Below are 22,203 nucleotides of genomic sequence, written 5' to 3'. Positions count from 1 at the left end.
AGCCTTCTCCTGGAAATCCCCCTCAGGCTGGGAGGGGCCCTCCCCCCACTGCTCTCTCCTTCTCCTGCCCCTGAAGCAAGGCTGCCAGCAAGGTCTGCATCGGGGTGGCTAAATCCCTTGGGCAGGAAAATCTCTACTCTGTTGTCAGCAGAGGGCAGAGGGAGAGCCTCCACTCACCCCCCTGCCCCTTGGAAATCCCCCTCTCCCCACACCCTCAAAGCTGTCTCAGCTGCTCCTGGCCTGTCACATGCTGAAGAAAACTCATGAGAGGAGGCATTGTATATTGTTTGGGCCGCAGGGCACGTGTGGGGTGGGGAAAGCAGGTATGTACACCTCGACCATCCCTCTGCAGACCCCACGGCCACCTTGCCTGACTTGGGGAGGGAAGTATGCAGAAGCAGCGTCCTTAGGCGGGAGGGATGGAATCTTTGTCCACGGGGCTGGCCCAGTGGCGCAGTGGTTAAGTTCGCACGTTCCAATTCTCAGCAGCCCGGGGTTCGCCAGTTCGGATCCCCGGTGTGGAGATGGCACCACTTGGCACGCCATGCTGTGGTAGGCGTCCCACATATGAAGTAGAGGAAGATGGGCACGATGTTAGCTCAGGGCCAGTCTTCCTCAGCAAAAAAGAGGAGGACTGGCAGCAGATGTTAGCTCTGGGCTAATCTTCCTCAAAAAAACCAAAAATAAACAAACAGAAAACTTTGTCCACCTCCCCATTATTATACTCCACGGGACTCTCTGCTCCTGTGCTCCACTGTCCTCCGGGGTCGGTTCATCAAAGGCTGTCAGTTCCTCTCACAGGGTGCCCAGCTCTGTGCTTGGCATGGAAGGGAGTCAGATGGCTTAGCTTGCAAAAGAGTTAAACCCAAAATTTTATGGCAAAGTGCATGATTCCCAGGAGGCTTTTGGTGGGGTCTTTTCCAAGCAGGGCCTCCTGTCTGTTTAGGACACCTCTCCTCCAAGCCCCTAGGCAGGTGAGGCCTTCACCACCATTCTCTAAGAGAGTCACGAGGCACTCCAGTCCTGTCTTGTGGTTCCAGGAGCTCTGGTCCCTACGCCTTGCACACCACCTACTTCTTCCCACCAGTCCTACCCAGGCTCTCTCATGCTCTTGGCTGTTGGCAAAACCCCTCCTGGATCCTGGAGCCAGCACAGCCTTTGTGGTGGGAGAATGTAAGATCGGGATAGAGTCTCTCTTGGACCCTGCTGCCTGTGCCTCTTCACCTCCACCAGTATTAGGTGCCATCATCCCCACTTCCACCAGTTTCCGTTAACATGTATGACACACCTACTGTGGGCCAGACACTGTGCTGAGCCTGGGGTTACCAAGAGGAGGGAGACAACCTCTGCCCTTGAGGAACTTGTTTTCTGATGGGAAAGGGAGATACCAAAACAAACCGTTGTCTTGAGACAAGTGCTGGGCTGGTGTTACCCAGGGTGCAGGGGGGCCCTGAGGTGTGGTCAGGACTATGTCAGAGAACAGCACTCATGCCTGTGGGAGCACGGAGAACTGAGCTGGGGGAGGTAGGGGTGCAAGGAAGACTGCCTGGAGGAGTAGGGCCTTGAGGATAACAAAGGATCTTCCAGGCAAAAGTGGCAGAGGAAAGAGCATGTGTGAAGGCCTCGAGGTGTGCACTGGGGAGAGGCAGGCGGTTTTGTGTAGCTGGAGCTCTGAGAATGAGAGGGGTGTGGTCGGAGGTGAGGCTGAATATGTGTGTGTGGCAGGGGCGGTGGGCAGCTCCTCTAAGGCCTCCTGCCAAGGCCAAGGCGCCTGCTATGTTCCAGACATCCTTCTAGGTTCTTTGCACGCCTGTCCTCACTTGATTCATGCCAAGGGATTTCGACTTTACCCTTGAGTGTTCTCTCTGCTCCCCCATACCACCTTTCCTCTTCATGGGCCTCAGTTTCCCCATCTGTAAATTAAGGGAATTGGGCTAGCCGGTCTCTTCCAGCATTGACACTAGGACTCTCTTCTCTGTTCAGAGCAGGGACCTGTCCACACAGGTTGGTATATAGTATATGCTCAATGAGTTTTTTCTGGATGGATGAAGAAAATACCAGCCCCTCAGGGACTTCACTGTTGTCAACCTCAGACTTTTAGCAAGAGCTGGGCCTCAGGGAGTGTGGCGATCAGCTATGTCTCTCTGATTTTTCAGGGAGGGAACAGGGTGTCTTGAAGCTGCTGGGCCTAAGAGGCAGCATGGTGTAGTGGAGGGGGTTGCCCAGGTGGCAGAAAGGATGAGCCATATGGGGATTAGAAGCGAAGGCTCCGGACTCCCAGCCCAGCGCTCCCTCTGCTACCCCATGCTGCCCCTCGTTGGAGAGACAGGGCAGAGTGATGGTGAAGGAGAGTCACTGCCCAGGAAATGGGGTCCTGGACAGGTCCCCGGGCACAAGGACACTTTTGAGGACACGGGGGGGGGCCTTGGGGAGCCTGGAGGACTTTCAGAAGATGTGAAGCTTGGCCTGGGCTTTGAAAGATGAAGACTTGTGTAAGCGGAGATGAGTGAGGGGCACACAGCTCCACAGATGCACAGACATGGGTGGTTTCATGTATGTTTACCTATACACTCCATTACTTACATACGCACACACCCTCCAAATGGAGATGTGGGCGTCCACTCCACAAACAATTGTACAGTCATACCCATACACAAAAGCACATGCAATCACACAGTCTTACAGACAAACCTATTTTCACTTACATGCATGCAGGCAGACTGGTACTCACTCAGACACACAAAAATCAGTGATATTCAGCCACCTTGAGAGCGAATCACAATTACATAGGAAGATTTACAAAAGCACACATCCAGACATATGTAAACAGACTCAATGATATGGATACAGGCACACAGTCACACACAGGATTACACAGAGAGGAACCCACACGTTCAGGGTCACAGATACAGAACTACACAGCCACCTTGAAGCATACAATTACAAATGCCCAATTATGTGCCCCCCCTTCAAAGTCATGCAGAGGCACAGATAAAGTGGAGGGGTAAGCGGCATGGAGCAGTGGGTATTGGAGTCAGTCTGGGTTTGAGTACTAGCTCTGCAGCTTAATGCTGTTTGACTTTGGGCTGGTCAGTTGACTTCGTGGAACCTCAATTTCCCTGTCTGTAAAATGGGGATGATAGAAGTACCTACCTTTCAGAATTGTTTTGTGGGCAAAAAAAAAGAATGCATGAAAGCTGTTGTCACAGTGCCTGGCACATAGTAAGTGCTGTATATCAGTCCCCTTATCCACGATTCCTCTTCCTGCAATTTCTGCTACGTGTGGTCAACTGCAGTCTGAAAATGGGAAATGGAAAATTCCAGAAATAAACAATTGATAAGTTTTAAATTGCCTGCCGTTCTGAGTAGCGTGATGAAATCTCTCGCCGTCCAGCTCCCTCCCGCCTGTGACGTGAATCATCCCTTTGTCCAGCGTATCCATGTATACACTACCATCCGTTAGTCACCTGGTAGCCGTCTGGGTTATCAGGTCAACTTGTCTCTATATTGCGGTGCTTCTGTGTTTGTGTTCAGGTAACCCTTATTTTACTTAATAATGGCCCCAAAGTACAAGAGTAGTGATGCTGGCAATTCGGATATGCCAAAGAGAAGCCGTGCTTCCTTTAACTGAAAAGGTGAAAGTTCTCGACTTGATAAACAAAGATAAAAAATCCTATGCGGAGGTTGCTAAGATCTACAGTAACTTTTATTACAGTATATTGTTATAATTGTTCTATTTTATTATGGTTAATCTCTTACTGTGCCTAATTTATGAATTAAACTTTATCATAGGTATGTATGTGTAGGAAAAAACATAGTATATATAGGATTCGGTACTATCTGCGGTTTCAGGCATCCACTGGGGGTCTTAGAACGCATCCTTGCAGATAAGAGGAGAATGCTGTATAAATGTTGGTACTATTACTTTGAACACCGTTACTACAGAAATACAGTCAGATCCATACTTTTGTACACACAGGCACAGAGACACGGGGTGGTGGTTGGTGGGCCCAAGCAGCAGCAGGGCTCCGGACTCCGCCTGCTGGAGTCCGTCCCCTCGTCTCTTGGCTCCACTGCAGTCCTCAGAGAGGCGGCTCCTGGGCCGGGAGAGCAGGCCGCCTGCCTGCCCCACCTGGATAGGCCGGGCCTTTCCGGAGCACTCTGGGCGGGGCGGCTCAGCCGGTCTCCCAGGTCCTAGGAGGGGCGGAGCCTACGGGACGCGCACCAGGCCCCGCCCCCTCCGGCCCCGCCCCTGGTCCGACCATTGGCCGCAGAACCCGGGGGCGTGGCCAAGCTGGGGCTGGGGGCGCCTGCGGTGGCCGCCCGCGCGTCTCGCTGCCTCCCTGCCCCGGTTGCGGGCCCGGTGGCCGGGCTGGTTGGGCTGTGCTCGGGTTCCCGCGCCGGCTCCTGTGCCCGCCATGGGCAACTCACACCACAAGAGGAAGGCCCCCAGCGGCCCCCGGGTCCGCAGTTTCTGGCGGTTCGGGCGGTCGGCGAAGCGGCCGGCAGGTAGGGGCCGGGGGTGGGGGCGGGGCAGGCGGGGAGGAGGGTCTCCCTGCCGCAGCCGCCGCCACCGCTGCTGCCCCCTCCCGGGACCTGGTGGGGGTGGGAGGGCCAGGAATCCCCCGCACAGACCCCACCCCTCACATGCACACAGACACACACACGAATACCCACGGGCGAACACACGTACATGTTCACAATTTACACAGTCACACAACGCCCACTCAGATGTACGGACATGCAGACACAGAATCACATACACAAACACCCACATCATCCGTGTAAGACGCACGGATCTCCAGACACTGTACATATACCTGTGCATACGGTTTACAGAGCCGCACGAACTATACCACACGCGCAGATTCAGACACACGGTCGTATACACACATCAGTCATGTAGGTACAGCTGCCTAGCGTCTTAGGCACACAGATGTACACACGGGTTCCAAACTGCACAACCAACCAGATACACACTCAGGCTCAAAGACCCGAAGGCACTTGTACATACACACACGTTCCCCAGGCTTTAGCCCCCAACAGCCTGAAAGTTTGCTGGAGGGAGGGGAGACAAAGGTGGAGGGGAGAAGCAGGAAACGGGGGGCTGGAGGCTCCGGGCCGCCTCCATCTGGCACGATCGGGAGTCGGACTGGTTTTCTGGGCTCTCTCCCCACCCCCATCCGCGCCGCCGCTGCTGCCTCTCTCCGTCCCCCTTGCCCCCGCCCCCGTGGTCGCTGCCGCATCTCCCCCTTTTCAGTGCAGCCACCGAGCTGGAACGCAGCCCTTCCCAGCGTGCTGCGGGATCCCTCCGCGGGTCACATTCCAGCCTCCAAGTTTGGGGGAGGTGGGGAGAATGGGGAAGGCCTCCAACCCCAGGGCTGGGAGACAAGATTCCTGGTTTCCTCCAGCGGGTGCGGCAGTTCAGGGTATCCCGCAGAGTCCCAGGGGGTGCTGGAGGAGAAGCTGTTGAGGGTGCCTAGTTCCCTCACCTGGTGAATCCAGAGATGGAGCAGGGGTAGCGTGGTGGTTTCACCGCCCCCCAGGAAAAGGGGTCTCTGACAGAGACGGATACCTGCTCATTTTGGGGAGTGAGAGAATCGTGGAGGAGGTGGGGTGGGGGCCCCCTGCTGTAGTGGGAGAATCCACCCACGTCTTCCCAGGCTGGCCCACATTCCTAGAGGTTCAGAACTGAGCCTGGTGATCTCATCTCTCCACTCGGGGGATAGAAAGAGCCTGGGCTGGGAATTAGGGGGTCTGCGTTCTCAGTGTGGCTCTGGTGACCTTGAGCAGATTGCTTTCACTTCTCTGGACCTCCCTGGCTACTACAGGGGGCCTTGCCTGTGAAATGAGAGGGGCTTAGCTTAGGTGGCTTCTGGAACCCTTACAGCCCTGGCTAGCCATTTTGTGGATGAAGAGACTGAGGCCTAGAGAAGGGGGGGCTTGTCCAAGGTCATTTGCCTGTGGTGGTTTGAGGAATAGTAATGATAATTGAGATAACAATAGGAAAAGGGTTAATGAACTTCCGGTAGGATCTCTGAGGGTTCCTCAGAAGGTGAGTTGAGAGAGTCCAGGACCTTCCAGTACTGCTTGCCTCAGCAGTCCTGAAATCAGGCCAGTGCCCACCTACTTCTGCTCTTCGACTCTGCACTGAGGGAGTGGGGCTGGGGCTGGGGCTGGGCTGCGCTCTTCACCTGCCCTCCCCCGGCCACTCTGATCTGATGGTTTCCTGAAAACCAACTGTGGGTCCAGACTTGTGACCATTTGTGGTGGGGGAGAGAAAGATGGAGAGAGCTGTGTTGGCAGTTCCTGCCTGCTGGCCTTAAGCCGCTTCTAGCAGTCCTGTGCTCTTCCAGCTCCTGCTGCAACTCAGGGGTCCATCAGGCTTTAAGATGTTCCTAAAAAACCAGAAAACAATGTCAAGGCAACAGAGAAGGAAGTGGGGGAGGGGAGGGGAGGTTGGGGAACATTCTAGGCTATATAGCAAAAGGCTTTTGGGTTGGGGCCAGTTTTTAGGAAACTGAGGAGATGGTCACTCCCTTGGGTTTGACTCATGCCAAGGATTCTCAGGTCTCTCCGGCCTCAGCCTCTGCTGTCACAGGCCCTGGTCTGGGGCAGGGGCTTGAGTACATGTGATTAGTCCCTGAGAGGATGAGGGAAAGAATGCAAGGCAAGCTGAGGGGGCTGGAGTCTACTGGCCATAGGGAGCCAGGGAAGGTGTTTGAGTAAGGGAGGGGCCTATGAAAGTGAGGCATTAGGAAGATGGCTTCAGGGTGGGGGTGGGGGCAGGCAGAACAAGTTGGGGGGTGGGGGGGGGGCGGGGTGGTGAGAGTGGAAGCTCAAGGAGCAGTCTGGAGCTGTTGCAGTAATCCAGGGGAGAGGTGATGAGGTGAGGACTGGGGACAGGGTGGGAGCTGTGGGAGTGGAGAGGAGTGGCAGCTGCAGAGACTGCAGAGGAGGTGTCAGAAGGGATGGGACCTGGGATTAATCTGATGCTGGGAGTAAGGGCCAGAGAGGGCTGTGAAGGCTCTGCTTGAGGCTGCTTGGCTGGGGGACGCTAGCAGGATACTAAGACCGTATGCTAACCCCTTACATCGATTAATCTATTTGTCCTCCAGCAGTCTTACAAGCTAGAAGCTACTATTCTCCCCTATTATTACAGATGAGGAAGCTGGAGCTCTAGAGAAGTGAAGCCACTTGCCCAAGGCCACTCAGCAAGGAGATGGCGGAACTGGGATTCAGTCAAACCCAAGCCTGTCAGATTCCAAAGTCTGTGCCCTTCATCAGTTTAGGGATAGATGGGTTGCCTCTTAGATTGAGGGGCCTGCAGGTCCTCTGGGCAAAGAAAGCCTGAGGCCCTGGAGGGTTTGGGCTCTGTAGGGAGCACAAGTGGAGGAAGTGCTGCAGGGGAGAGGCAGGGGTGGAAGCCCCAAGGGCTCTGAGCGGGAGCAGGTGGGAAGTAGGAGGGGGAAACTGAGATTCAAGGAAGGGTGGGTCCCCATGGATCCAGTGCCCTTGGACAGCAGAGAAGGGTGAGGGCTGAGGGCAAACCGGGAGAGGCCTCCCCACCACTGGAAAGACACTGTAGCCTGCTGAGATGGATCAGCCTTGGTTGTCAGGAATCCAGCTCAACCCTCCCCTCCCCAGGCCAGCTGGGCACTTGGTCCCGGGCAGGTTCGGGGAATGGTGGAGGATAGGAGTTGGGAGCCCAGAGAGCACCCCACCACACCACCCTCTTCCAGTTCCCGTGCATTGCACTGTCAGGTACACACACGGCCCTCTTGCTTGGGTTTATTGTTCCCATCATGCAGATGAAGAGACAGAGGGAAGGGACTGAGTTGTTGGTGGAGTCAGACTCCCTGGAATTCTTTCCATCCCTCCCCTGCCTTGAACTGGAACGCCAGGGGTCTTTGGTAGGCCCCACAGCTGGGAGAAGGCCTGCTCCTCTACCCCCCTCCCCCCCAGCTTTTCCCTCTGTCTCCTCCCCCTTCATGGGGGGGAGACTTGTGACCAACTGTTTGTCCGGACTTGCTTGTGGGGAGCTCTGGGCTTCCAGATAAGGGGCTGGCCCAGCCCTCTCTGGTCTGAGGGCTTTGAGATAAGCTGAACCTCCTTGCTGCTCCAGGCCCTGACCCAAAGTGGGGGACCACTGCCCTGCTTCTAGGGGCAGAGTCATGCATGCTCTTTAGAGATCGCTTCTCCCACCCTCCCACCTCACAGATGGAGAATCTGAGGCCCAGAAAGGGGCCGTGCCTGGCTCGGGGTCACGCCATAACTAAGGGGCGGTACGAGTTCAAACCTGGGACTCCTGACTCCCAGGGCAGTGGGATATGTGGTCTGGGCTCGCAATTCCCTTCTCTCACAAACAAGGGGGTTAGGGCCGCCAGAGAGGGCGAGGTCACTGAGGGGCTGATAGAGAGCTGATGTTAAGTGTCCCTTATCAGACCTTATCTTAATAATGGTCCTTAACTCTGCTTGAGACTTGAAGAGAGCTCCGGAAGTGGGTGGGAGAGGAGGCCTCTGGTGGCATGGGGAGAACATGATTTTTTTTTTTAATTTTATTGAGGTCATAATAGTTTATAACATTGTGAAATTTCAGTTGTACATTATTATTTGTCAGTCACCATATATATGTGCCCCTTCACCCCTTATGCCCATCCCCCAACCGCCTTCCTCTCCGGTAACCACTAATCTGGGAAGAACATGATTTTGCAGCCAGTCAGAGCTGGTCTCACATCCTGACTCTGCATTACTAGCTGTGTGACCCTGGGCAAGTCACTGACCCTCGGAGTGCCTCTGTATGGTGAGGGAGATTTAGGGACACCATGTGTGTCTCAATCAATTGGCATTCAGTAAGTGCTAGTTCGTTCTTGTTGTGTAGTAAGTAGGAAGGCAGAAGGGCGTGAGAGGGCCCTTTACCTACCCTTGCATGGAGAGGCAGAAGCTCCCACTGATTACAACAGTTTGTGTTGACACTTGGCTGCATGGCCTTCTTTAACTTTTCCAGGCACTCCCTGAGGTAGGTATTAGTCCCATTTTAAAGATGAGGAGACTGAGGCCCAGAGAGGCTGACTGATTTGTTCAAGGCCTGGGATCCAGACCTCCTGACTCCCGGTCTTTTCCTCTCCTGGCTCCATGGTGGCTGCCTCTCCTGCATCTATAAAATGAGGAGTTATGCCTTGAAGGAACAAAGGAAGGGACTTTGGAAAGTCAGAATTGCACCCTGGTGGAAAGAGATTATTATGTCATTTTGGGGAGCAGAAACTGACCCGGAAACTCATTATGACATTTATTAATATTATTGTAGCTAATTCCTCCCTCCACTGCTGCCCGTTCCCCCAGGCGTCTATAGGATGGGATCCTCCCCTCCCTGTCCCAGGCACTCCCTGCCCCCCAATATTTACCTTAGAACCGGCTTGTCAGCTCTGCCCACGCTGGGGCGGGGCTTCCCATGGAGGGAAGGCAGGAGGGAGATTCCCCCTCTGCAGAGGTGGGGCGCAGAACTGCCCCTCTTGAGGGCTGCAGCCTCCTTGACCCCTGAGCCTCCTCAGACTTGGGGCCACTAAGGCCTTTGGAGTGAGACCCAGGTTCCACTGTGGGCTCAGCCACTTCCTGGTTGGGTGACCTTGAGCAAGTCACTTTCCCTCAAGCCTCCTTGTGCTCGATTGTAAAAAGGGGAGGTCACTGCACCTTTCAGGTTTCTTATTAGGTGTTCTGCTGCACGGTAGAAGAGAGTGTTTAGAGAGCTGTAAAGTGCCTCCAGCTGGAAGTTTGTGTTACATTCACTTCCCTTTGTCCTGCTTCTAAAAGAAGAAAATTTTTATTTTATATACCCTGGGTTCTGCTCCTGTGGGAAGGCCCTGGCACCACTCTGTGCCTTGATTTGTTAACAGGTACAGTGAGGGGTTGAGACTTAGGGCCTCTGAACGCCCTGAATCCTGGCTCCTGGGCTGGGCAGGGGCAGTTAAGCCACGGCGGGTGAGGAGGTGCTGGGGGCAGGGTCAGTTCTGGAGGGTTTCAGCTCCTGAGCGAGGCCACCTGGGCAGCTGTGCCCTCCCCCCTCATTCCTCTCCCCTGAGTCAGGCCTGCCTGGCTGTGGGCGCGCCGCACTGCCCGCCCCTTGTTCTGGAATGGGGCAGGTTGAGACCTCACCCCATGGAGGATGTTGCCAAGACAGTGGGTACGCATGTGCACAAATGTGCACATGGCCTTGGGGGGTGGGGGCCCGTCCCCCATTTCTCCCTGTCCCCAGGCTCAGGAAAGCCCCAGAGTGGTGGGTAATGCACCCACCTTCGTGTACATGCAGCCACCTGGCAGGGCCCTGCTGAGTCTGTGCAGTGGCACTCGTGCGTGAGGAGGACACGGACTAGCGTGGCCTGGGTGTGCTTTGTGGACGTGGTCCTGAGAGTGCCCACCTGTGAGGGTGGCCCCAGTGACATTATGGAGGTGCGTGCTGCATACCTCTGCTCGGGGACTGTATCTGAGCTCAGGAGTTTGCATGTGTGCCTCCTGGTGTGCCCTGCGTGTTAGGGGCGTGGCCAGGAGCAAGTTATCTTCTCAGCTCTGGGAAGCCTCCTCCCTCAGGCAGGTGGGGGAGGAGGGGAAGGCGGAGGCTGCTTGGTGAGCCTCAGCCACAGGTTGCACGCCTCTGGACTGTGAAGGTCCTGGAACACGGACTCAAGGTGTGGCCTTGGGCAAGGTCCTTCCACTGTCTGGGCCTCAGTTTCTTTGTGAGGTCCCTGCCCTCCACCTGAGACTCAGGTTGCTGAACTCTGCCCCAAGCAAGCCACAGGTGTGTAGACCTGTGCCTGGGGTGGCTCTGAGAAGCCTGGGGTGCTGGCCACGCTGTGGGTGGGTGGGGGGTGGGGTGTTGCTGGGGCAACCGGATGTTATCAAGTGTGAGAGCCTTGGATCAGACTGGGAATTTGCAGCTGTGGCCCTGACTGCCAGCTGTGGACCTGAGACCTTGATGAGCTGGTGTTCCCCGACCGGACTTAGAGCTCAGCCCTTAGTGTCCCTGGGTAGGGGGAAGCTGCGGATGACTGTGTCCTGCATGGTTAAAGCTCCAGTTTTGGAGGCAGCCAGAGCTTGGGAGGTCACCTGGCTCTCTGAGCCTCACAGGTCCATGGACAATTTCCAGGAGAGTGTCTTCAAAGACCTCCTCCAAGGGCTGTTGTAAGACCCATGAGGGCAGAGACTTTGCCTTCCAGCCGCACCTGGCATGGTGGCTGGCATGAATTAATTACAAGTGTCAGTCTGCTGCTCTTTTCTGTTGGAGTGGGACTAATAAGAGGGGTGGATGGGTCTGGCCTGAGAGAGAGGAGTGGAGGACGTGGTCAAGCAACCCTGAACTCGTGGGGATGATAGAGTCCTGCTGCCTTCTTTGGAGGGGAGGTCAGGTTTAGCTGGCACAGCACACAGAGTGTGGCTTTTGGATTCAAGTTGTCTTGAATGCAAATGCCACCCCATTTACCGCTTTATAATGCTTGCCCACTCTGGCCTCCATTTCCTCCTCTGTAAAATGGGGATAAAAGAGCCTACTTCTTAGGCTTGTTGTTTAGATTTCAATGAGTTGTGGGTATGCACTCTCCAGCTCCACAGAACTTTGTTCTCCAGAGAGCAAGGACTCAGCCTTCTGCTTGGCTGGGCTCGGAGAGGTGGGGCAGCAAATGGGGAAGGAGCCGCTATGAATGCTTAGATCCTTGGGGACGCTCAGGGACAGGTGCTGGGAGAGAGGGGTGTCCTCAGGCGCGTTTGGGGGACAGCACTGTGTCGCTCACAGACTTTCTCTTCCACAGTCTCAAGCTACTCTTTTTGGAGTTGTCAGGGGATCTCTTTTAACACTGTCACCACCCAGCTTCACCTTCATACTGGCCTTCTGGGGCTCTTGGAATAAAATCCAGACTCTGCCAAGGCCTGTGGGGCCCTACCTGGCCTGGCTCCTGCCCTCTCCCCTCCTGCCCTCTCCCCTCTTGCCATTCTCTCCCTTGCTCACAATGTTCCAACCACACTGGCCTCCTCTCTGTTCTGGGAAACTCACCAGTCCTGCCTCCAGGCCTTTGCTGTTGCGTCTGTCTAGAAGGCTCAGTGCCCAGCACTTGCCCTGGCTGGCTCCTTATTCTTTAGGTCTCAGTTCCAATGGCCTTTCCTTAGAGAGGCTTTCCTTGATGCCCCCAAAGGTACCGCCTTCCTGTCACAGCTCCGCGGTCTTCACTGTCTAAAGTTATAGTTAGTTTACCTCATTCATGTATTCATCAACTATTTATTGAACTCAGAGTGTGTGCCAGGCACTGATGTAGGCACTAGGAATATAGTGGTGAAGGAGATAGTTCTCTTCCATAGCCGTAGCCCCCAACACTAGCCTAATAAAGATTTGCTGATTGAGTGAGTGGATATAGCAATCTTATAAAGAGGAGTTATTGGCCTTGTTTCCATATGAACTCGTGACTTGTGTGTGGTGGAGCTGGACTAGAACCTGCACCTGACTTCCTTCCAGGTACACCCTCCCCACCCCCCGACACTTACTGCCCTTACCTATGAGCTGTTTCTTGGCTAATTCTGTTGTCCCCACCTAGTGATCCAGCAGAGTCACTGAGTCACAGAGTGAGGAGAATGGGAAGAATCCTGGGTTGGAGGAGCAGGAGGTCTGCCTTGAAGGCCTGCTGCTGCTGTGTGACCTTGGAGTTCACAGTGCTTCTCTGGGCTACTGATGCCACATTACCAAAGTGGGAGAAAGTCCTTTGGAAAGTGTGAGGCTGAACATACACGTGAGAGGTTATTACCTCCAGCCACTGTGATTCTGCTCTGGGCATCTTGGTGTCTTCCCAGTGCTGTGTCCTGGGCTGGCTCCCACCCCTCCTGGGCCCTCAGCCAGTGGCCTTGCCCTCCCCACAGGCAGTCCTGGGCTTCTACCTGGCTGCTCCATGCGCTAAGCTCCTTCCCTTGGGAATTACCCTCCCCAGCAAGGAAGACTTGGGGGTGGGCACCATGCCAAGTCTAGTCTACTGGCTCTTCCACCTACCATCTGGCAGCGGGTCCCCTGCCTTAGTTCTGGCTCCTGAGTTGAAAAGGACTTGGGGATAGGGTTAGTGGTCTGCCCCTGGAATCGAGTGTCTTCGGCCCCCCCAGTCATCCTCTCCACCAGCGGTGAGCACCCACAGACTCCAGGCCTCAGTTTCCCCCTCAGAGCCTGGGATGGCCCCTGCCTCTGCCCTCCGCTTGAGGGGCGGGGTCGGCGTGTGGGCGGGCTCAGTGCGAAGGTGGGAGGAGGACCTGCGAGGAGCGGCCCCTCCCCCTCCTCTGCCTGGAGCTGGCGCTCTGCGGCTGGGCGGGTGGCCTCGCATCCCCTCAGTGCCGGGTTATAGTGAAGGCGTCGCCCAGCTTTCTGGAGAGGTCGGGATAGGGGACGGTCCGAGTGGCGCCCGCAGTCATGGTGGTGTTTCTAGGCCGCCACCTCCCGGCACTCCTCGGCCTCTTTAAGAAGAAGGGTGAGTGGGTGTGGCTGCGGGGGGGAGAGGAGGGATCCCCGACACCTCCGTTTGCCAGACCCTTCTGTAGTAGGGGATCCAGGCTGGGGAAGGGTAATGGGTGGGGGATGGGGCTCGTCATGAGGCCAGACTCCCCTGTCCGCCTGAGCCTTTGTCCAGCCTCTCTCCCGCTGCCTTTGTCTGGGCCCTGCTTGCGTTTGGGAGGATGGATCCGGGTGGCTCTGACCTTGAAGCCTGCAGCCCTTGGGTGAGACTGCCTCCCTCCAGGAGTACCCACACCTCACTGGGTACATCCCAATACCTCAGTTCCGAGACGTGGGGCACCCCCTCCCAGGTCAGTCAGTGTGTGTGGGAAGATGGCATGTGGGGAGCAGAGTAGAGAGGAATGTGGTGCCCCTGGAAGCTGGGGAGCATGATCAGTGAAATCCTGTTTAGATGCCCCGGGGAGAAGTTTTGGAGAGAGGGGCCTATGCAACTTCCTTCTCCTAGGAGCTGGGCTTCCTTCACCTAGGCCTGGAGTAAGATGTGGGGGCTAGAGGGTCCCCATCTGACTGTGATCCAGGAGCCTCCTCTGGGAACCTGGAGTTTAATCCGGGCTCTGTCTGACTGTGATTTGCGGGTGACCTTGGCAAGGCCTTTCTTCTTTGAGCCTGTTTTCCCAACTTGTAAAATCGGGGGATTAGGTGAGACTCAACTGGATGGATTCCTGGGAGACCTCCCAGCTCTGACTTTGTGGGATTCCTGTGGATTCCTTGGGGCAGGACCTGGCTGTTGAAGAATGGTCTGAGGAAGGAGGAAAGGGCAGGTGTCTGAACTGAAGACCCCGATCCTGGGGCATCCTGCGGCGTCGCCCTTTAAAGGGCTTGTTTTGTTCCTGCCCCTCTATAAGGTGCTGCCAGGGTCACATGACCCTGCCAGCGCTTTTGCTTATGTTGTGGGTTCCTTTTAAAGGGGGGCTGGGGCTGCAAAGTGCTGACACAGCCCCCCATTCCCGGGATTAGATGACCAGCTCCCCCATGGGCGGGGCCTGTAACAGGATCCTTTGTAATAGATCCCTAGCTCCTCTGCACCAGGGGCTGGGGCCTCCGGGAGAGGGGGATACCTGGGGCTGTTCCCCCAAGAGAGGATAGAGTTGCCTTGGCTAGGGGTAGAGGGGCCTGGGTCCTCCTCCCCTGCCCTGCCCCATCCTTCCACTAAGGGACAGCCACATGGGTGAGTAGGGGACCCAAGAGGCCATATACCTGGTTTGTCCCTCCCCCCAGAACTTCCTGGGGATCTCGTTATGACCCCTGCAAACTGCCACCCCTTCCTAGTGTTCTGTGTGTCTTCTTTCTGGACCTGGGCCAAGAGGGTGAACAAAAAGGGTGGTTTGTTTTCCTGTAAAATGGAGCTTGGGATCTGGAGACGAGAAGTGTATTTGCTACGGGCTGTGTGTATTCTGGGGTGTCTTCCATGGTCCCCTGAGTGATGTGTGGATACACAGTTGTATGTATATTTGAGTACTGTTTGTGTATGTATAGAATGGGGACTGTGGATATTGTGTGTATACACAAGGATTGGGTGTGCTCCATGTGGGCCCCTGTGTGCGGTGTGGGTACCCAGATGTGTTTATACTTGGGTGCTGTTTGATTGTATACAAGCTGAAGCCTGTGGGTGGTGTGTGCATATACAGTGGGCCTGTGTGCCCTGAGTATGGTGCCCTCTGTGGGGCCCTTTGTATGGGGTGGGTACTCAGATATCTGTACACTGGGGTGTGGTTTGTGTATGTACATGGGGGCTGTGTATTGCGTGTATGCTCCAGAACTGTGGGTTGGGTGTACAGACTGGGGGAGGTGTGCACTGCATGTATGTGCAGGGCTGTGTACAGTCTGGGGGCTGTGGGTGCCCTTGCTGTGGTGCCTGTGCATCCCCAGGGCCCAGATGCCTTTGGGCCTGCCTCACTTCTCTTCCTCCTCCATCCCACTAGGCTCTGCCAAGGCTGAGGGTGACAAACGTCTAGGTGTAGGTCCCGGCCAGGGGCCAGGGTCTGTGGTGGATGAGCACCAGGACAATGTCTTCTTCCCCAGTGGGCGGCCGCCTCACCTGGAGGAGCTGCACACACAGGCCCAGGAGGGGCTGCGTTCCCTACAGCACCAAGGTAACCTCCCCCTCCCTTCCAGTGCTACTCTCAGCTCCCAAGGTCAGGGGCTAAGCCCAACACACCATTCTGGTGTCTTCCAGAAAAACAGAAACTGAACAAGGGTGGCTGGGACCATGGAGACACCCAGAGCATCCAGGTGAGCCCTGCCCCCAGCTCTGTCCTGACTCTACTCTTCCCTCCCTGCTTGACCTCTGGCAAGTATGTCTTTGAACCCTTCTGGATCTCTGTTTCCTTCCTGTTTCATGAAGGCCTAGACTAGATGACCCCTGAGGGCTGTTCTGGCTGATGTCTGCTCAGTGCTGGGTGATGCTTGGCAGCGGGGGGAGCTGAGTCAAAAGTGCCAAAGGGAAGCCCTGAAGAGGCAACAGTAAGCCCCTCCCAGGCCTCTGGGGTAGTCCTGGGTCCCAGGCCAGGGACTGACCCCCTTCTTTCCCTCAACAGTCCTCCCGGACAGGGCCAGATGAAGATAGTATCTCCTTCTGCAGCCAGACCACATCCTACACAGCGGAGAGCTCCACGGCAGAGGATGCTCTCTCCATCCGCTCGGAGATGATCCAGCGCAAAGGTGTCTGCTCACCAGCCGGGATTCTTGAACAGGGAGTGGGGTGGTGGGCACCATCTGGGTCCCAGCACCTGCAGCTTCCCCTTTTCCTCCTAATCTAGTGTTTCCCAAGGCTCTGTGCTTCTGTGAATTCAGGAAACACTGTACCCTCTGGGAGGTTCATAATGCACATTAATTGCAGAGAAGGACAGTTAAGAATCAGGAAACCTGGATTTGAGCCTGGTGTTGCTACTTACCAGCTGGGTGACCTTGGGCCAGTCCTTAACCTCTCTGAGCTTCTGTTTGATCTATAAAAATGAGGATAAGAGTACTTACGTTATTGGAATGAATGCCAAGTGTTTAGCATGCTAACACATCATAAATGTTCACTAAATGGAAATGACCATTATTGACCTAGTAAAGCCTTCCAGAAGTCTTACAGAAAAGAAGTGTCCTAGCTTTGTTTGACTTAGTTTTGCCCACGCCTGTTTGACTGTGGAAATCTTTTTTTGCAGAGCTCTTATTAATATTCTACAGAGGTTGTGCTCTGCACAGTGTGCCCTGAGACCTGCTCTAATGGTTTCTCTCCCCTGGACTGACCCCCAGGCTCCACCTTCCGACCCCATGACTCATTTCCCAAATCATCTGGGAAGTCCGGGCGCCGGCGGCGGGAGCGGCGGAGCACCGTCCTGGGACTGCCGCAGCACGTGCAGAAGGAACTCGGTGAGCACCCAGTTAGGAGGGCAGCAGGGGTGGGTGGGGAGCCCTGGCCAACCCCTCTGCTGACTCCCACATCCTCCCTGTCCATTCTAGGCCTGCGGATTGAGCGTGAGGCACCAGGCACTCCTCGCCCTCCTGGTCCACGGGATGCTGTGCGCATCCCCACGGTGGATGGCCGCCCAGTGGGCTTGGCCTCAGCGACAGGGGCCCGGGTGTCCCTGCAGGCACTGGAGGCAGAGGCCAGTACCGAGGCAGAGGCCATGCTGCAGCGCCACATCGACCGTGTTTACCGGGATGACACCCTTGTTGGACGATCCACAGGGGCCCGGCCCCCACCAGTGACCCGACCCATGTCCCTAGCAGTGCCTGGACTGACAGGAGGGGCAGGGCCTCCAGAGCCCATGAGCCCAGCTATGTCCATCTCGCCCCAGGCTACCTACTTGTCGAAGTTGATCCCACATGCTGTGCTGCCACCCACGGTGGACGTGGTGGCCCTGGGCCGCTGCAGCCTGCGCACACTGAGCCGCTGCAGCCTGCTCTCGGCCAGCCCGGCCTCCGTCCGCTCACTGGGCCGCTTCTCCTCGGTCTCCAGCCCACGGCCCCACAGCCGCCACCCTTCCTCTTCCAGTGACACCTGGAGCCACTCTCAGTCCTCTGAGACCATTGTGTCTGATGGCTCCACCCTTTCCTCTAAGGGTGGCTCTGAGGGCCGGCCAGAGAGCTCTGTGGCTAGCAATAGTGTGGCACCCCCTCCCCAGGGGGGCAGCGGGAGGGGCTCTCCCAGTGGGGGCAGCACAGCTGAGGCCTCAGACACTGTCAGCATTCGGAGTAGTGGGCAGTTGTCTGGCCGGAGTGTGTCCCTACGTAAGTTGAAGCGGCCGCCACCACCTCCCCGCCGGACCCACTCGCTCCATCAGCGGGGCTCAGCAGCACCTGATGGGCCCTTGGGGCTGCCTCCCAAGCCTGAGCGGAAGCAGCAGCCACAGTTGCCTCGGCCGCCCACCACTGGTGGGTCAGAAGGGATGGGGGCAGCACCTTGTCCATCCACCTCAGCAGGCAGCTGGGTGCCTGGCTTATCTCCGGGTGGCTCTCGGCGCCCCCCGCGCTCCCCAGAACGGACGCTGTCACCCTCCAGTGGATACTCGAGCCAAAGTGGTACCCCTACCCTCCCTCCCAAGGGTCTAGCAGGGGCCCCTGCTTCCCCAGGCAAGGCTCAACCCCCTAAACCAGAGCGAGTCACTTCCCTTCGATCTCCTGGGGCCTCTGTCTCCTCCTCCCTCACGTCTCTATGCTCCTCCTCCTCTGACCCAGCCCCCTCAGAACGCTCTGGTCCACAGATGTCAACCATCCTGGGTGACAGGTTTGTCATACCTCCTCACCCCAAGGTGCCTGCCCCCTTCTCCCCACCTCCCTCCAAGCCCAAGAGCCCTAACCAAGCTGCCCCTGCTCCGACTGCCCCTGCTATGGTCCCTGGGCCAATCTCTACCACTGATGCCAGTCCGGAATCCCCCCCCACGCCCCAGACAGCCCTGACTCCACCACAGGAGTCTCCCCTTGCCGCCAAAGACCAGTCACCCCCACCATCTCCACCCCCATCTTATCATCCACCCCCCCCACCCACTAAGAAGCCAGAGGTGGTTGAGGAGGCCCCATCTGCCCCAGAGATGGCTGAGGAGCCCCTCCAAGATCCCAACTGGCCCCCTCCGCCACCTCCTGCACCCGAGGAGCAGGACCTGTCCATGGCTGACTTCCCTCCACCTGAGGAGGCCTTTTTCTCTGTGACGGGCCCTGAGTGTGCAGGTCCTTCAGACCCCCTGGAAACTGTCAGCTCCCTGGCTGCTTTGCCCCCCTCAGCTACTGTCTCTTCCCAGAGCCAGCCCCATGGTACCCCAGACCCTCCTCCAGCTCCACCAGCCCCACCTCCTGCTGGTTCTGTCACAGGGCTTCTGGCCAAGGTCCCTCGGAAAGAACCCGTGGGCTGCAACAAGGGCAGTGGGGTTCCCAGGGAGGATGCTGGTGCACCTCTGGTCACGCCCTCGCTCCTGCAGATGGTTCGGCTGCGCTCTGTGGGCACTCCCACAGTGGCTCCAACCCCAGCATCAGGGCCGTTGGCCCCCCAGAAGCCACTACGAAGGGCCCTGTCAGGGCGGGCCAGCCCAGCACCTGCCTCCTCCTCAGGGCTCCAAGCTGCTGTCCGACTCAAGGCCTCCAGTCTGGCTGCCAGCGAGGGCCCTGTGAGTGCCCAGCCCAATGGACCACCTGAGGTAGAGCCACGGTGTCCCCGGTCCCCTGCCTCTACGGCCAGCTTCATCTTCTCCAAGGGCACTAAGAAGCTGCAGCTGGAGCGGTCTGTGTCCCCTGAGACCCAGGCAGACCTTCAGCGGAATCTGGTGGCTGAACTTCGGAGCATCTCGGAGCAACGGCCACCCCAGGCTGCAAAGAAGCCACTTAAGGCTCCCCCACCCGTGGCCCGCAAGCCCTCTGTGGGAGTCCCCGTACCTGCCTCCCCCAGCTTTCCTCGGGCTGAGCCTCTTACTACTCCTCCCACCAACGGGCTCCCCCATGCCGAGGACAGGACTAAGGGGGAGCTGGCGGAGAATGGAGGTGTCCTGCAGCTGGTGGGTCCAGAGGAGCAGAAGCTGGGCCTGCCTAGCTCAGGTACAGTGGGCAGTGGGGCCCATCACTGGTGATGGGAAATAGATATCTGAAGTCCTGCCGTGAAGGACTTGCTCTTGCATCTTTAAGACTTCTCTGGTCTCAGGATGCCTGGGAAGGGTGAACTGTACCCCTTGATGAGCTACAGTGAAAGAGCATGGTGTGTGGGGCTTTGGAGTCAGAACTACTGAGTTTGGAGTCCAACTTTGCCATTTTACCTGCCCATCCTAGCTGCAAGTTCCTCACTGTCAGGTGTGGGGCAGTGATACTGTATGAGTGTCAGAACGTTTGTAGTGTCTAACCCAGAGCTGCCGCATGGTCAGTAAATTGAGGGGGTGAGGATGTGCCTTGGGCCTTTGGTGACCAGAACCAAGACAGGAGGTCCCCTTGCTGAGTGTCCCTTCTTTTTCCCCACAGACCCCCAGAAAGAGCTGGTCTGACCACTAGGCACCTCACTGACACTGCTGGCCCATCCCAGGAATACAATCTCAGGGACCTGAGCAGCTCCAAGGATGAAAGGATACGGCAGACACTTAACCTAATCGAGAGGATGCCTGCAGCCTTAACTCACCGCCTTCAATATTTATGCAAGCCTGGCGTCAATCTGTCCTCCGAGTCACTCAGCTCTCATGCCTTTTCCCGAATGGATTCACCTCTGGCAGCTGCCACTTCAGTCTTGGCCTTAGCCTCATCTTGAAGAGGTAGCTGGAGGGAGTGGGTGGTTGCGCCCCCTGCTGGCCCTGAGGCCACAGAGTTGGGAGCAGAACACCTCACTTGAGTTTCTTTTATTTTTCTTTTCATGTCCAAATCATGCACATACTGTAGTCCAGAATCAAAGCACTTTGAAACGTGGCTGCATGTCCATCCTCCAGGGCCCGTGAAGCCACATTCCAAAGGCCTGTTTACATGGCAGCAGCATCAATCCCTGGTAGCCAGCCCAATAGCTGGGACCAATCTGTCCCCTCCCTCCAAACCAAACCAGTTTGCTCCTTTTCTTAGTTCTTGGAGGTGGGCAAGTCATTGTATCCCACAGGCTTCTCCACGCTGGAGGCAGGAGTGGGACTGTGGAATTCCAAAGCACAAAGGTGCAGTGGGGGTTAGCCTTCCTGTGCCTCAACTTACCACCAACCACCCCTCCTGCCTTCCGGCTCTGCCAGGTGCTGCATGCAGGGGATAAGTGGGAGACCCAAATGGGTCGGGGGAGAGAGACCCAGAGGGGAGGTCCACAGGCTCTCTGTCCTCAGAGAGCAGGAGAAGAGAATGGGGGTCATCTCGGTTGGCACTTGGCAATGCCAAGCATTTTCCCCCTTTCATTTGATCAGGTTGGGGTAGGCAGGCACGACACTTTAGAGGCAGAAGCCCACGGGCTGTGGCAAAGCTGGGTCCCCTTCAACTGCAGGAAGTCCTGAGGAGGTGGATGGAGGAGAGGGTCTGGCGGGGAGGAGCTTAGTTGGGCAAGGGGCCCAGGCCTGGCCCTGTGGATTTCATCGTCTGACCTTTCTCTTTCCTTGTCTTCGTGCATGTCTTTGCTGCAGCTGCCTTTCAGCATAGGTGGTTCTGCTGGGGGGAGCAGATGCTGAGTGACAAGGATGGGAAGCCAAAAGTGCATTCTATTCCAGGCTCTTCCCTAGTCAATGAGAGGGACATTCCGTGCTCCTAGGGAGCAGGCTGGGTGGTTGCCCCCTAGACATCAGCCTCTTCTACTGCTCTCTCCTCCAGGAACTTTAACGACCTTTCTGTTTTCAGCCTGTGCCACCTATCTAGGTAAGATGGCTTCCCCACTGGCCCCTGTGACTTCCACAGCAGCATGGCTGCCACCAGGGCCACCCCTTCTATCTCCATCCTCTTTCCTTAACGGTGACTCAGGCTTGAGCCTGGCAAGGGACCTCGCTTTTAGCTGCTTCTCCTCCTCCACCAAGGAGAGAGATTGACCCCCTCCCAGAACAAGAGCTGGGAACGCAGGGGATGTGGTAGGAGAGACCAGGTTCCTCTGGCCCTCTTTCACTACTGTCTTCTCCCTGTAGCTATAAACCAACATTCTTCCCTTGCTCTTGGGTAACAGCAAGCTACTGCTGGGTTTGTGTTGCGCATGCCCAGTGAGCCCGGGAAGGACAGTCAGTAAGCACTGCTCTGCTCAGAGCTCCTGATCCAACCCCCTGGGAATGAGGACCCGGGTCAAAGCCTCTAGGAAACCAGGCCCTGGCAGCAGCCTTGGAACTGCTGGAGGTGGGAGAGAGCCCACCTTCTCTCTTTCCCTCCCCTCTCCCCATGTTACTCGAGCTCCTTATCCTCAGTTAGAATCTCCTGAGCTTGTTTCCCCACTGGGTGGGACAGAGTACAAAGGAGAAGAGGATCTAGAAGAGGCAACCCTTCTTTGTCCTCTTGGGTAAATGAGCTTGACCTAGTGAAAATGGAAAGACCAAAAGCCTCTGATTTTTAATTTCCATGAAAATGTTAGAGAGAGAAGTATATATATATATATATTTCTTTAAATTTTTGAGTCTTTGATATGTCTATACAAACAATCCATTCCCTCTTCCCTGAAGCCTGAGTGAGACACAGGAAAAAGCTCTGTGCGTGTTTCATTCAAAGGTGTTAATTAATTAAATGATTGAAACTTGGCTGTGGCTGCTGCTTCTTAATGGGGGAGGGACAGGGTT

The 22,203-nt window shown here is 56.2% G+C and overlaps 1 protein-coding gene across 3 annotated transcripts in view; it reads left to right on the top strand.

Moving 5' to 3' along the window:
- The window catches only part of NHSL3 (NHS like 3), a 28,310-nt gene extending 6,146 nt beyond the window's left edge, over positions 1-22,164 (top strand). The window contains exons 1-7 of one of the 3 annotated variants that reach the window (XM_014837891.3): positions 4,287-4,509; positions 15,454-15,624; positions 15,708-15,763; positions 16,069-16,192; positions 16,775-16,891; positions 16,982-19,546; positions 19,961-22,164. In XM_014837891.3, coding sequence (XP_014693377.3) covers positions 4,419-4,509; positions 15,454-15,624; positions 15,708-15,763; positions 16,069-16,192; positions 16,775-16,891; positions 16,982-19,546; positions 19,961-19,983 — 3,147 coding nt within the window. In that variant the 5' untranslated portion in view covers positions 4,287-4,418 and the 3' untranslated portion in view covers positions 19,984-22,164. Of the gene's footprint in view, positions 1-4,286; positions 4,510-13,250; positions 13,488-15,453; positions 15,625-15,707; positions 15,764-16,068; positions 16,193-16,774; positions 16,892-16,981; positions 19,547-19,960 lie in introns of those variants that run through there. The other 2 variants (XM_014837892.3, XM_044770278.2) reach the window with 2 other exon arrangements.
- Positions 22,165-22,203: the final 39 nt, after the last annotated feature.

Source organism: Equus asinus, chromosome 5, assembly GCF_041296235.1.
Source record: "Equus asinus isolate D_3611 breed Donkey chromosome 5, EquAss-T2T_v2, whole genome shotgun sequence".
NCBI classification, from domain to species: domain Eukaryota; kingdom Metazoa; phylum Chordata; class Mammalia; order Perissodactyla; family Equidae; genus Equus; species Equus asinus.
This window is presented reverse-complemented; position numbering and strand designations above follow the sequence as displayed.